The sequence below is a fragment of the Crinia signifera genome, chromosome 8 (genome assembly GCF_055691185.1).
Source record: "Crinia signifera chromosome 8, ASM5569118v1, whole genome shotgun sequence".
NCBI lineage: Eukaryota > Metazoa > Chordata > Amphibia > Anura > Myobatrachidae > Crinia > Crinia signifera.
In genome coordinates, this window is record NC_139224.1 from 62,161,943 (window position 1) to 62,177,704 (window position 15,762).

The following is a 15,762-nucleotide window of genomic DNA, read 5'->3' on the forward strand; positions in this document are numbered from 1 at the left end:
TAGGGTACCCAGACATTACACAGCCCATTTGCCCAAGCTTTTATTGTACTGTACAGTTGAAGCTGCAGCAATGTTCACGGGAATGAGACGCACAAGTGTCTCGCACTTAAGCGTATCCCATTCCTGGCGCATGACATGGTTCCATCTGTATATGAATCTGCCGCTGGATTGGTTGAGCTTTATCCACCCAGCGGTAGCGATATGTATTGCATGGATATTGGGAATCTGGAAATGGGGGATAATATCCGGTGCTGGATCGGATGTAGAAAAGCTTATTTCACTTAAAAAACAGTCACATTTATTTCTTCATAGACAGGATAGAAAAATAGTCCAAAATACCATAAAAAGTTCAATGAAACACAAAACACATGGCATCAAATCCTCAATGATGATCCCTTATGTTAGAAATCCATATGGGTGAACAAACGCTGATTTTTCTAAAAACTAGAAAGTGAAAGAGGATGTGTGGTGCTCAAATCAACAGCGGCTGGCACAGGGCGGTCAAGCCCTAAAAAGTACAATGTAAAAAATAGAAAATAGTGCCTGCGCTGGCTGATCCAAATAATTGTTTCTCAAAAATGTAAACAACAATTTATTAAAATACATTCAATGGGAATAAAAATCACACTAGGCATGCAACTGACTTATAGTCCATAATTATGGGGTATATAGATCACTGGGATAGCGATTGTGCAATAGCTGAGAATTTGTAAGGTGCTACGAGATTATATTACCATCCTGGTCGATCTGGAAGATATTCAATTGGCCAGATGTGGGATCAAAGTCCTGAATTTGCCCTGTGGTGGGCGGGGGCTTAGACGTTCCCCTCCGATGTAAAAGTCCTTTGGAGACTGGGATTAGGGATCGTGCAGATATCCCAAAAGCTGGAAATCCAGTTTCTTCCAATTTGGACGTCGGTATATGGATGGTAGCTGTGTCCCTTGGTTAGGCAGCAGAGTTTAATGACCAAATTTGTGGATGGGTCCCATTCACGGAGATGCAGGGTCTCAGTCACCGGATCTCAGCGGCACAAATGGGGTTGTTTTTAAAAAGCTCAAAGCGTTTCCCCGGATCTGACCTCCGGCTTCCTCAGGCGCAAGTGTGTCAGTGTGAGCTCCTGGCTCACTATTTATACCTGAGGACTAATTGTCCATAGCATACACCTGAGTGTGGTTACAATATTAAAAAAATCTAATAATATGAGAAACGTCTGTATCTATATAAAGAACACTTTTTCTTTTCATAAAGGAGGCAGTCAAATATACATAAATACTTTTTTATATACAAGAAAGAACTATTTTGATCCACAATTGGGTATTTCGTTTGCGGTCACGTGACCCGGAAGTGGCATTCGTTTTAGTAATAAGCAGAAAGAAATATTCACTGGGAATATTCAGGCGCTTTGACAATGAGCTGATCCTACAATGTAAGCTGCTGCCAGGGTGTGAGGGTAGTCACTCCTCACTGGTACAAAAAGGAAGGAAATACTCGCACAAGGCGAGTTTTGGCAGCGCTTAGGTCAATGAATGAAAACAACATTTGTTTATAAAGGTATAAATCTTTTTACTGGTAAAAATGCATGTATACACAATTTAATAGTACAATCATGAATATAAAACAGTAATATAACTGAATAAAATTGAGAAGGTGGGGAATGAAAGTAAACTGGAATGAACGGAAATAAAGTTAATGAAGGAATATCCCGCCTCAAAGGACATGTATTTGTGAGCAAATAGTGTGATCACTAGATTTGTGGAAAAACAGGTAAGTGCACTTTACCAATTGGAAGTTCTGGGTCTTGTAGAACAAATAGTGGTAGGAGCTGGATAAGTCCTCACAGTGAATGCGGCTGCTTGTCGTGCCGCTGGAGGGGTCAGGGATCGCTAGATGGAATCAGTCCTCTGTGGTGAGGTGTGAGACAGGTGGAAAACGTCTCCAACACCGGAGGGATGTTACTGTGGCGATATGACCAATGGAGTTCCAGCAATGTTGGAGTTGGCTTCCGTGACCCAGGGATGGCCTCACCGGTATAGATGTTGGTAACCAGTGGTGTCTGGGAGCACGGTGTCCGCCTTGTAGTATAATATCCAGATGAACAGCAATGGTTGGATGTCCACAATGGGGTAGATCTCACAGTTGAGTCCTGAGGCTGGGATAGGGGTAGAAGATCACCTAACGCGTTTCACTGCGTCCTGCAGCTTTATCAAAGGTGTGGGGGACTGTGTACCTGGTTCAGGTATATATACCTTCCTTAATGAGTAAGTTAGTGCACCTGTGAGGTGCAGTTTAACAATGCAAGCACAACAAATAAATGAAACATCAATACAAAATGTAGGTAGGCAGACATATATCAAATGAAGTACCATAAATACTTAATGCACAATCAGAAATAATATAGCAACTAACTTAAAAAGTGGTTTTTACTATAATGAGCTACGGTCACGTGACTTGAATGGGTCACGTGATCGGGACATAAACATAGCACATAGAGGAGCATTACATCACAGCAGAACATTAATAAATATATTTATTCAGATAGCCAACACTATATATCTTTATAGGCGCTATTGGGAGAGTAGAGCGATGTATAAGTGAGTGTAGGTATATAATTGCACCCAGCGCGATGTTTGGAACGCATATTGCGTTCCAAATATAATGGTGTACAATTACTTCCGCCTTTACCCCGGAAGTATAAGGCGGCCACAACCAGTGGAAGATGTTTTGGTCACATGATGAGCGCGTCATGCTGCAGCGCCATTCTGCGTGCACATAAATCGTGCACAACATCCTGTGATGCAGGGGGACACGTGGGCGGGATCGTCAAACGTCCCAGCTGTCACTTCCTGTAACTGGAACGCATATGCGCTCCAACATAGGTATCATGATGGAAATACGAAATCATACATAAATATAAATGAGAATGAAATAAAGTAAGAAAATTAACAATAAACCAGAGTAAAGAGACTGTATAGGAATCTAAGATATCCTAAGAAAAGCGAGATTAGGGATTTAATGTTCTAATCAATTACTTAGGTTAGTACCAATGTTAAAGGGAGAACTGGTGGTGTGGGGGATTTGTTTAAATAAAAACCCATAAAACACCCCCTACCTCCCTGGAAGTAATTTACAAGGGACCCTTCATTCAGCTCAGTGCCCCCTTCCACCACATTAGTGTTCACCCTCCCACCACCTGTGCAGTAAAGGAGTAATTAGCAGAAGTTACTGCTCCAGGTCCTACATGTTGAGTGGAAGATAGAGCACCCCCTGCCACCCGTGGGACATCAAAGCTGCTGCTGATAACACCCCCCACCCCAAGGAGGGGAGTATGGGTAAGGACCCCAGTGCATTGCTTTGCCCAGGGGCCTACACTGCTGTTAAGATGGCCCTGCTGACAGCATCTGTGCTGCTGGGTTATGTGTGCTTTGCTGGGTGAGGGATCATGGGTCAGAGGTGAAACTAACCCGGGGGCACCAGGGGCGCCAGCCAAAATTTTTCCTAGGGCATCAAATTGGCTAGGGCCGGCTCTGCTTTCACCTGTGCCTTGACAAAGATCCCTAGAGGGATGCGGGTCTGTGAGCTTCAATTGGATCACATTCAGTGCTAAATTTGCCACTTAAATAAAATACAAATAAAATTCAGTGTTTAAAGTGCCAGTATGCCATACTATCAAACTTATAGCACTGGACTGGACCATGTACCATCCTGTGGCAGGCAAGCTGGGCTGTGGCATAGGCCCTTATTCAGGGTGATTCATTCGCCCACACATTCACACGCACACTTGCACATAGAGCAAAGAAGAATTCGGTCATCTCCCACTAAACCCGAAGGGGAGTGGCGTTCTCCCACACGTTCGCTTAAGTGTTTACACGGATCTCGACCTGTCCGCACGGATGTCCAGCGGGCGGACAAGCGTACCCACGAGCGAACACACTCAGCTTGTGTTTCCCAGCCCACAGCACTATTTCGCTTTGAAGTAATTTACTACCCATTAAACAATTACCCTCATGTAATGGGTTTTATTGCGTTCCAATAAAGTAATTAATAGCAATTACACTACTGATTAAGGCTTATTACATGTGTTTTTCTTGTGTAAGGAATGTGAGCTGACATATGCCGTTTTCTCGTAATTGCGTGTGAAATTATCCTAACATGACAAGCACACTTGTGTATTAAGGTTGAAGTTTTACAAATGGCACATAATAGCAGTTAGAAAACCTCCTGTATTTGTGGGGGGGGGGGGGACATTTGACTAAACAAGACCTATGAATGCAGGAAAGATCATGGAGTGCACCTTGTGTGCATGAAGTGACATAAGTTTTATGGCCTATGCATGAAATGTATGCCAGAAGCTCTCGGCAACAAGGGATGGGGTGTTTTGTTTTTCTGAAGGTCGGATTGGCTGTTATATATCAGGCTGTTATTGGTTAGGAATTGTTATGGGTGGGGTTTAAGGTTAGGATTATGGGAGATTCTAGAATATTCTGCCTCTTTGATTTCAAACGTTGCCCGCCCGCCCTAAGTGGTAGGTAGTAATTCAGTTTTAGTTGTATTGTCGTCTTTTATTGAGAGGCCGGTCTCAGAACGGTGGCTAGGTTATTTTGTACATTAACACCTTTTGGGATTCATTTCCCTTGAGGGGCAACTCCTTTGGAGAAAGTGACTTTGGCATGGCAACAGTTTTTCCTTCAGGGGCATCACCGATCCAGGTGGGCCCCTGATGTCGCTTTAGTTGAGTTGTGACCTGATGGGGAATATTTAGATCGTTCAGGCAGGTGGCCTGAATTTTATTTTTAAATTGTATTTTAAGGACAGGGATGTGGCAGGAGGCCAGTTCTTGTTCTTTTGGGCAGTCGGCCCAATAAATCTTTATTTAAAGCTGTTCTGACCTCGCCACCATAGATAGTTAAATTTAAATATTATAATTAGATCAAATAGGCCGCCCTCTTTCAGAAAAATAAAAAGACGACCCCATTCACCACATTTCAGTTGTCGGAGTCGTTATTTTAGATAAGATGATTTGAGTGGTGCATGAATGCAGTGGGTCATGAAAGACTTAAGGGAAAAAGTTTGACCTGGAAATATGTGTTTCCCGTGTGTATGGCTTGTAGTTAGGTAATTGGTTAATGAGAGAAAATTGTAAAGTAGTGCATGGGTTAGTATTGTGATCAGGTGCAAGTATTTTAGCTGTTCTGAGTGTTGATTGGCCGAGCGAATGTGGAGGCTGTAAGGCGGCTGGCCTGCGAAGCGTGAAACCTGCTTTTTTGGGCCGAAAGTTTTTGTGTTTTAGCGTCCCGAGCACTGCCCAGCACTTTTTTGTCAACACCCATGTATACGCCCAGGTTAACACACAATTTTAACCAAATTTGTAACCGCGCCCTTCAATACGCCCACATTACGCCCATATTGCACGAGTGCGCTCGGAGGCAGCTTTGTGCCCTTTAAATCCCATGCGAGTGCGGATGTCAGCCTTTGCACATGCGCATAGTGTACGCTACACTTGCGCAGCAGGCTATGTTAAGCGCCTGAGTGTATTTGTATCTGAGCAAATCAACCAGAATAATCCCCATAATGTGAATTTTGGCTCAGTCCATGTGAATTTGGCTTATTCTGTGTGGGAAAAATGTGATTTTTTAATTATTGCATGTGGTATAATGTGACATAACATACATTTTGGGTCCTCCTGTGTGAATTATGGCTTATTCTGTATGGTATAATGTGAATTTGGCTTATTCCAAATGGCATAATGTCTAAGTGGTAAGTACAGTATAAGGGGGTCTACTATTGTGTTGCATTAGTGTATAAGAGGTATATGGTCACACACCCTTTTCCTGGAGCAGGCACGCTCAACCTTCACTGTGCCATATCCCCACTTCTAAATATACACTTCAATCACTGTATATATATGACACATATAGATGACAGAGAGGAACCAAGGTACGTGCAGGTGCACCATCAGAGGTCAGGGACCCCCGCCTCTGGTCCCGCCCATGCACCACCACCCAACCGTTATTGATTTTTACTTGCCACCCCCCCCCCCCCACATTACCATCTGCTCACCATTCAACCCATTCGCCCTTGCAACCATTTTCAGTACACTGAGTGCCCAATACACCAGCGGCATCCTGTTTAATACTGCTTACCACGTGCAGGCACGGATGGGGGAATTGTGAAGAGACACAAACTCATTTGCAAGCGCTGGCAAGGTACCCTCAACATACGGTACCCACCCAGGGGGTATTCAATCTGGGCCACTATTTAAAACAGGGGAAATAGTGGTGAACGCCTATTCAATGCTACTCCCTAGAGCAGTATTTTTCTACCACTGTGCTGTGGCACATGAGATGCCAGTGTAAAACCACCGCCATCGGTTCAACTATTAATTTTGGGCAGCACTGGTCCTGCTCCAGTCCTGTTTCCACAACTCTCTGATGAGACCGCAACTCTCTGATGTCAGTGGGTTCAGAGATGTGGCCGCTGGCCTCTCCTCTTCCAGTCATTCACTAATCATCATTGGCTGATAGCAGCTGATGTCACACCCACTCTCTCAACTGTCCAAGTTCAAGCATTTGTTGCTCAGGGTGACTGTGTTATATTGTTTAGATAAGACAGGTCACAGGGAGCAAGGTGAGGAACTGCTCGGGTGTCCTGCTGCTATACTGTCTGCACTAGATCTATAGGAGCACATAATGGCAGCTGGGCAGTGACTCCTATGGTGTTCACATTAGGGAATTTTTAGTTTACAACCTGGGGCACTCTACAATGAAAACAGTTGTCATTGGCATTAGGTCTCTCCTGTATTCTGCAAGCAGATGAGACTGGCACATGTACTGTATTATGTTCTGGGGGGCCAATGTGTTTTATTTTTGTGTTCTGTGGAGCCCATTGTGACTTATTGTTTTTTTTATGTGGGGGCTAATGCGTTTTTTTTTTATTCATGTGGGGTTCAATGTATTTTATTTCTATTTCTTGAGGGGGCTAGTGGTATTGTTTTTTCGGTACTTATGTAGTATCTGGGCTGCCGATTTCTAAATCGGGTCGGATCGGGAGATCGCATCGCATCGCATGCGACCATGCGATTCGATGCGATGCGATGCGATGCGATGACCCGATTTTTCCATAGGAATCAATGTTAAAATGGACTGAGTCCATTTTAACATGGAATTCAATGGGAAAAATGGGTCCTTTTCATACCCCTACTATCCAAGTGGGCATGGAGTTGGATATAAACCTGTGGCGAGCGTAGCGAGCCACCGAGCCCGAAGCGTGGCGAGCGAAGCGAGCCCCGCGAGGGGACGAATACCGTCCCCTCGCGGGGCTCGCTTCGCTCGCCACGCTTCGGGCTCGGTGGCTCGCTACGCTCGCCACAGGTTTATATCCAACTCCATGCCCACTTGGATAGTAGGGGTATGAAAAGGACCCATTTTTCCATAGGAATCATTTTAACATTGATTCCTATGGAAAAATCGGGTCATCGCATCCGATATCGGATGCGATATCGGATGCGATGCGATGCGATATCGCATCGCATCGCATCTGATTGTATGCCTTAACTTAAGGCATACAATCAAAAAATCGGCAGCCCAGATACTACATAAGTACCGTTTTTTCCTGCGGGGGGCCAATTGTGTGTGTTTTTCCATGTGGGGGACTGTTGCTCTGCCTTAGCAATTTTATTGTCTTGTTCACTGTGTACCGCAAATTGAAAAAGATAGAAAATCACTAGCTACAGGAATTATTTTCACATCAACCCTAGCCCCAAAGTTTGTTATTAAGAACTTTAGAAAAAAATATTCAATTAAGTAAATTGTGTTTATATGTCAGCCACATTGTGTTTATATGTCATTGTTACGTTCAATTACAGTATATGGTGAGGGAAAGGATTAATTTCTGTTTGTCCACATATGTTATGATTGATAATCACCAGCCTGGTTTTGCCTACATTGACCATAAATAATTTGCATTGGTTTGGGATCATCCAGAGCATCACTGCAAGAGCCTTACTGCATTGGGGGGATTTAAAGAAAAGAGAAAGGACTGTTGTTCAGGGACCGCACTTTAATCAATACACATAAAATTTAACTTTTAATTATTATTTTCTAAAAAATCCCTTTATAGGATAAGATAAGAGGCCGCAGTGAATTTATAGGGGTTAAAATCATACATACAAACACATACACATATACACACAGATGGTGTTTTAAGTGAACAAAATAGAAGGAAAAGTGATCCTTAAAAATAACCTTTGTAATTGAAAATGTCAATATTTAATCAAGCACTGTCTCAATGTAAATAAGAAAAAATTCCAGAAAGGTGTCAATGACTACTATCGGTCATTGGAATATACCCTTAGCTCCTTTTTCACATAAATGTTTTTTTCAGAAAAATCACTTTATGATGTATACTAGGTTATGGGGTGTTTGGTGTAACTTTACTGCCCTCTACTGACCAAAGTGAGATTTCTTAGGCACTTTTATTTTTAAGAGCCCAAAAATTGGTATATGAATATCCCTTTTAAATATTCCTTCCACAAAGCTGTGTTCTATCTGTCCTAGATAGGGTGGTCCTCACGTTTCTGGCTTTATTGCCTCTAATGTTGCCACCTCACAGCTGTGTTTGACAGTGAATTTAGGGGAAAACAGCAGTATAGATTTTGCCTTACTTCAGATAGGCACTATCTATTTGTTCCACATGGGAATGAATTTAGGCCGATATTTATTGCCCTCTGCTGTCTGGAAAGCAGAACTTCACTCACAACTTTCCTATTCAATACAGTATAATTAAGGAGCTAACAATCTAAATACATTGAGATAACATTTCTATTGTGCTAACAGACATTCAATTTAAGGTATCGACCAACACATGTTTCACTGCACCAAAAGCAGCTTTTTCAAGGCCAAACAATTGGGGGGATGCAGTTACAATCCCGGCGGTCGGGATCCCGGCGTTTAGAATCCCGACGCCGGAATCCCGACCGCCGAAATGCCGACACATTCTCCCTCCGTGGGTGTCCACGACACCCCTGGAGGGAGAATAAATTAGTGTGCCGAGCGTAGCGAGGCACCGGGCCCGCTGAGTGGCGAGCGCAGCGAGCCCGCAAGGGGGGGCGATCCACGTCCCCCCCTTGTCGGCATTTAGGCTGTCGGGATTCCGGCGTCGGGATTCTGAACGCCGGGATCCCGACCGCCGGGATTCAATACTGAATCCGCATTGGGAACCACTTCTATACAGAAGGTAGATGCCAGTTTCCAATGCCTAAATTGTTATGCTATGACAATTGCTTATGGAAAAAGTCGTTACAGAGTACACAGCGCATATGAAACCTCATGCATGACCCCTATAGGTATATTTGCCTGTCAAATATGGCAATCTACCGTTGTTATTAAAACAAATATAATCCCAGTGTTAAAGATGGATTAAGCATTTTACCTACCCTTGCTAAATGAAATAAATCACTTACTTAACCAATATCATTTGTACAGATTGCATTTCAAATTGCACCACTTTATTTAAATTGCCAGAATAATTCTGTTAATTTGGGGCAGCTGTGGCTCTGTCGTTGTTTTGTCTGCCCATTATTAGTTAAAAATATTAGTAATGAAAAATGTGACCCTTCGCTGAGAACCTCTGTTCCCAGAGTAAAGAATCAGAAAGTTTCAGAACAGTTTTCTAATTGCTCCAACACGAAAACCAAAATCCCAACCCTTCCTCCTTTAACCGTTTGTTTAATCAAGTGTTAATGTCTGGCACAAAACATCCCATCTTACCCAGTGTTATAACAAGTCATCTCTTGTTTCTCTTAGTTTTGTTCTTTAGTAAAAAGAATCTGGCATGCATTTTGATATATAAACAAGGCATCTGGCTCTCAGTGCTTGTATGGATGTGTGTACAAAAGTGGATTTGGCCAATGTCACTTTAAGGAGGATCTCCTGAGTTCAGTGGGAGGAGCTACATGAATTCTGTTTATCAAGAAAAGCTGCAAACTTGTACTTTGATAAGAACATAAACATCTGGCAGATCTAAACGTGACAGCAGGACTTCTACTTCTACCAAATAACATTACAAAACATGGAAAACTCACAGTTCCTCTCCCTTTTGTTTTCCAATGTATTTTTACTGGGAATCTCCTTTATTGTTTGTCTTTTCCTCTTTGACTTTGTGAAGAGAAAGAATAAGTGTTCACGGTTCCCCCAGGGTCCTAGCGGTGTGCCCTTTCTGGGTAACATTCTGCAGATAGACTTCAGAAATCCACAAGTTACTTTTTCTGAGGTACTGTACAGTATGTTTTATTATATGTATATGCATAACTTGTCTATAACTTGTTGTATGTGAACTAAATCCCCCCCCCCTCCCCCGAGCATTAAACATGTAAAGTGTTCCTTCTTCTTATATTACAGTTTAATGCCTGACTACTCAGAGAATCATTTTGTCCGTTCATTACACTCTGCAATAATTCTCTGAAATCCATTTAATGTCCCAACTCATGTACTTTAAATAATAGATACAGTACACTGTGCAATATTACTCCTGATGCAGAGTTGGAATTTAATTGGGATTCATTTGCTCAGAATATGGGGTCAATCCAATTAGGTTTGAGATTGCGAGTGTGAGTTTATTTCGAGAAACGCACAGACTAGCACGAATGCCTGCTCCTTAGGATTTGCCAATCTAATTGGAAAGGGCTATTACCTGAACTCACAGCAGGGATCTGCAAATTTTATACAATATGCAATGTGGGAGTGCATAAAAAAGTGGGGACACCTTCGTGTACCCCAGAAAAAGGACAATTTTATTAGCATATACTGTAGGAGTCAAATGATTGATTTGAGCTTTTTTTTTTTTTTAATAAAGCAAAACAATGTTAAAAGCTTAAGAATTTCATTTAATTATCAAGGCATTAGCCGAAATATGCCAAAAAAGCCATTTTAATCAAAAAATGTTGGTACTTCTGTAATAGCACGGTGCCCACTACGCTAAACGTGCCATGCGATCCGATGCGCATACGTACGCTAGCATAGTGAAATCACATTGCGCATCGCATGGCGTACGGCAAAAAAACGGGACATGCGATGCGCAATGCGTTTTCACTATGCTAGCGTACGTATGCGCATCGGATCGCATGGCACGTTTTCATGCTATGCGATGAATGCGATGTAATACAAAAAGTATTACAATATATACTGAACAGCACTGTGTATACCACATTATATACAGTACAATGAGATTTGGGTCACCCCCACTATCCATGCCAGCCCAAAGCTTGGCGAGGGGACGCGTTACGCATCCTCCCGACCTTTTCATACCTCCACTATCCACGTCGGCGTGGAGTTGATTGTATAAAGTGTGGCGAGCGCAGCGAGCCATCGAGCCCGAATCTTGGCGAGTGCAGCGAGCCACGCGAGGGGACACAGAATACACGTATAGTAATCCGCATCCCCTCGCGGGGCTCACTGCGCTCTCCACGCTTCGGGCTCAGTGGCTCGCTGCGCTCGCCACACTTTATACAATCAACTCCACGCCGACGTGGATAGTGGGGGTATGAAAAGGTTGGGAGGACGCGTAACGCGTCCCCTCGCGGGGCTCTCTGCGCTCGCCACGCTTCAAGCTGGCATGGATAGTGGGAGTGTTTTCAGAATCAGAATCAACTTTATTGGCCATGTATGCTTGCGCACACTAGGAATTTTTTGTGGATTTCCAGTGCAGCATCAAGCAGGGATGAGGGGGGTGAAGGCATTACATACATTATATTAAGACATTACATGTGGGGAACACATACCCGCCGAGCTGCACAGCGCCTAGGCAGCCATTAGAGGCGCCACTGGTCGCTGCAACAGCCAGGAAGGTAACATTAAGCACAGACAGTACAGTTATCACATAGGGAGCACATACCCGCCAAGCTGAACAGCGCCTAGGCAGCCATCAGCGGCACCACTGGTTACCAAAACAGCCAGGTAGGTATCAATACAAGCAGAGACAGTACAGTTATCACACATGGAACATATTTGGCTGAGCTGCACAGCTCCTAGGCAGCCATCAGCGGCGCCATCTTGATCATGCTGCTCAAAGGCAGCAGTAATAATATTAATTTTCATGGCAACTGAAGCATGAGTTCAACCGGATGTAGCACTTTTCTTCCAAAGCTTGCACACCCTGCCAGCTTGTTGCTGGCAGGGTGTGCAACTAGTGATGGTACAGCATACAGGCTTTGCAAACAGTGGTTACAGAGGTACATGGTACAAATCATTGTAAAGAAACAGTAAACAAAGAAAATACATAGCTTTCATCAGCTTAGAGGCTGAGAGAGATGGTAATTGGTGAAAAATAAAAAGATGCCATGTGCGGATGTAAGTCCAAATCCAGTCCAAACTCCAGTCAAACTCATGCTTCAGTTGCCATGCTTACGATGCAGGCTAAGATGCAGGCAAGCCTTTAAAGCAGGCTTCCAAAAATTTCCAATATTAAAGAATTTTGGGTCAGCTGGTACAGGGGGAGGGGCTGGTGTTTGCACAAATTCCTCAACAGGCTAATTAGTGGAAGGGGGAAGTTGCAGTCTCCAAGTAACAAAACAATTCACAATGCAGACTGTTCTTTAAATGAAAAGCATCAGATGTTCAAAATAGGATTCATGTACCTGTAAAATAGGAGATGAGATGGTTTTAGAACTTCTCTCCAGTCAAACTCATGCTTCAGTTGCCATGCTTACGATGCAGGCTAAGATGCAGGCAAGCCTTTTTTAGGAACACATTCACTTCTGACTGACTACGCTATTTACGAAGCCTGATTCTGACAGCACAGCTACACTAACTGCGTAACGGCCACCGTGCTAATATACAAATACCCTTTTTAACTAGTGTGATCGCATCCCGAATCGCACGCATCGCATGGCACAAAAAAGGGCCATGCGATGCCCGATGTGATTTCAGTATGCTAGCGCATGTATGCTAATTGGACGTCCTGCTAATACACAAGTACCAAAACATTTTTAAACAAACAATTATTATTAGCTGAAATAAATGCTTTTATTAAATTTGGGGTAATCATAATCTACCATAAAAATGGATTTTGGGGTAATTTGAGGTAATTCATTTTTTTTAACCCAAAAAAAAATTGCATGTAATTTCTGGTTCAATTAAGTTAATTGGTCCACATGCATAATTGATCAATGAAAGGGGCGTTGAGAAGGGGTTCTGGAGCAAGTCCCGACATTTTTTACTTAAGATAATGCTTTTTCCAACCTTTTCACACCCTCAGGTGGGTGAAATTTGCTCTGAGAAAAGCAATACGAGTTTGTGATCGGATTGGAAGTTCAGATTGTAGAGCACATTTACAGTAAAAATGGTTTGCACAAGGCAAGTTACACCTATCAACAAAAATTGATATTCACCACTGTCCAGAATTGTACACAATTTGTGATTCTACCACTTACAGTATATGCAGTCAATTGGTTTGTTCAGTCTGGCAGGTGGCAGAGCGGGCTTGTGGGGAAACGGTTCAGGCAATGCAGCAGGCATGTTTGGAATATTTTGGCCTTGGCGGCTGCATGATGACATAAGCAGTCGTTGAGACCCAAAACATGGCGGCCCTCCATCTGGCTTACCAGCACGGCTGCACAGCCAGCGGGCTACCCATAATATGTGCACGCTTTGCTGTATAGTATGAGCTTATGCCCCTGGTGTTTCCTGTACAGATGTGTATATTGCTTGAGATAGAATGCAAGTACTGTACCACTGCTGTGTACTCTATGTACAGTCACCACTGCCACCACTGTGTATATTATGTACAGGTGTGTGCTTCACTGTACAGCACAACACCTGCATTAACCCCCACACATTCCTGGCTGGATCTGTTGAACATGCTATGCATTGTGCAAATACTGCATTAACCCTTTTGTTAGCCTGTGTACTGTATTCTGCCTTAATAAACCACAACCTGGTTAAGGTATTCATTGTGTGGACTGACCTCCATTACACACTGCTGCCACTTATATCAACATCTATAGGTACTGCACAGTGGTGTCACAAGGGGTATGTGGGCTGCATCCTGGTGTTACCCACTGAGGGGTGATATTGGGGACGTGTGTGGTATGGTCAGGGCTATTTTTCGGCAGGCTCCAGCAGGAACTGTGGCCCTTATTCTAGTTCACTCTTTCTGACAAAATATTTCTTAGATGGACAAAACCATGTGCACTGCAGGTGAGGCAGGTGTAAAACCCCACCCAAATCTAATTATCTCTGCACAAGTAACACCTGCCTCACCTGCAGTGCACATGGTTTTGTCCATCTAAGAAATATTTTGTCAGAAAGAGTGAACTAGAATGAGGGCCACAGTTCCTGCTGGAGCCTGCCGAAAAATAGCCCTGGGTATGGTGCACTGACAGTCAGGATTCCGACGGTCAGTATATCGACTGTGGAATCTTGACCACTGGTTCTCCAACATGGAGGCGAGCGCAGTGAAGCACCTTGCGGGCTCGTTATATTCTCCCTCTATGGTGTTTTTGGACCACCATAAGGAAGAATAGTCCCTGTCAGTCAAGATCACAACTGTCGGGCATTTAAAGAGTCAGGATTCTGATGTTGGTACAGTATATTGTGTTAAAACAGAAATAACGCATCAATAATTCTTTGCTTTTGTTACACTCAAATACTGTTATTTATTGCTGCAGGTGGCCTTAGTTTGTTGCACAAGGTACTAGCCACGGCGTATGAGGCCTACCCTTTGCGCTAAGCAGCATGTGTTTGTTAGAAGCAGCAATCATTTTGGCAACCATGACTTGCATAATAACATTATAAAATGGCTGATGATTCTGAACAGTGCTGTAGAAGTGATTTCTTATCGAAAATTGTTTTTGGTTTTAGAAGCTTAAGAATGTGATGTTGACAGTATAATGGAGCAAGGACAGAAAGCTAGTCTCCACAAACTTAATAATATGGGAACAGGGCCAAACATGCATAGACTCCAAGGCCACTGAATCTTTGCCTAGTAACAAGGAAGTTGGGTGTTGGGTTAATTATGACATCATGATTGAAAGCAGAGCTTTCCAATAAGACTCAATGCTTATGAGTACCATGCAGGAGAAGCTAGTGAGTATAATTGTATTCCATGGGGTACCCGTGGACACTACCAGATGATGGGACCGACACGGCAGGTCAAGAACATGGATTCTCCAAATCTAGAGGATTGATGCTATGAGTCAAGAGAACCAACCCTTCGGGTCAAGAACACCAACCCTCTGGGTAAAGGTAGGTAAGTATATGTATGTATGGGCTATGTATGTTATAAAGTTATACTATTCTTGTGTTTTATTGGACTATTGGTTCTGCTGGGACTTGTGGTTCTCCAAATCCCAGCATGCTGGGGAGGCTTGCTGGGACTCATAGTTCCACAGCAGAACCCAATAGTTAGTTCTTATTTTTGCACTCAAATGTAATCAGCTCGGTGCTCACTGCCCTTGGGGCACCAGGGACAGCCCTGGGCTTCACCCTGGCCAGGGTTAATCTGTAGGAGGGAGGCCCCTCTATTGGGCTGGTCCACACTCACCCAGGGTCCCTGGTCGGGATGAACGGTCACAAGGTTAACTATTCCCATATATTGGTAACCAGGACCGGCCCTTGAGCCTGTTGCTGGTTTTTCAAAATCCGAGGGACCCCTACACGTTTTGCACCCTGATTTTTTAAAACCAGGACTGGCTCTTTGAGCCCATTGCTGGTTACGGCCGTGGGAGGGGACCCCATGCGATTTTTAAAAATTATTTATTTATTTTACTAT

At 43.5% G+C, this 15,762-nt stretch overlaps 1 protein-coding gene across 1 annotated transcript in view; it reads left to right on the forward strand.

Moving 5' to 3' along the window:
• Positions 1-9,956: 9,956 nt before the first annotated feature.
• LOC146026152 (cytochrome P450 2D15-like) overlaps positions 9,957-15,762 on the forward strand; it is a 43,892-nt gene continuing 38,086 nt past the window's right edge. The window contains exon 1 of the mRNA XM_083156565.1: positions 9,957-10,266. Within this exon, the coding sequence (XP_083012691.1) occupies positions 10,066-10,266 (201 nt within the window). The 5' untranslated portion in view covers positions 9,957-10,065. The remainder of the gene's footprint in view (positions 10,267-15,762) is intronic.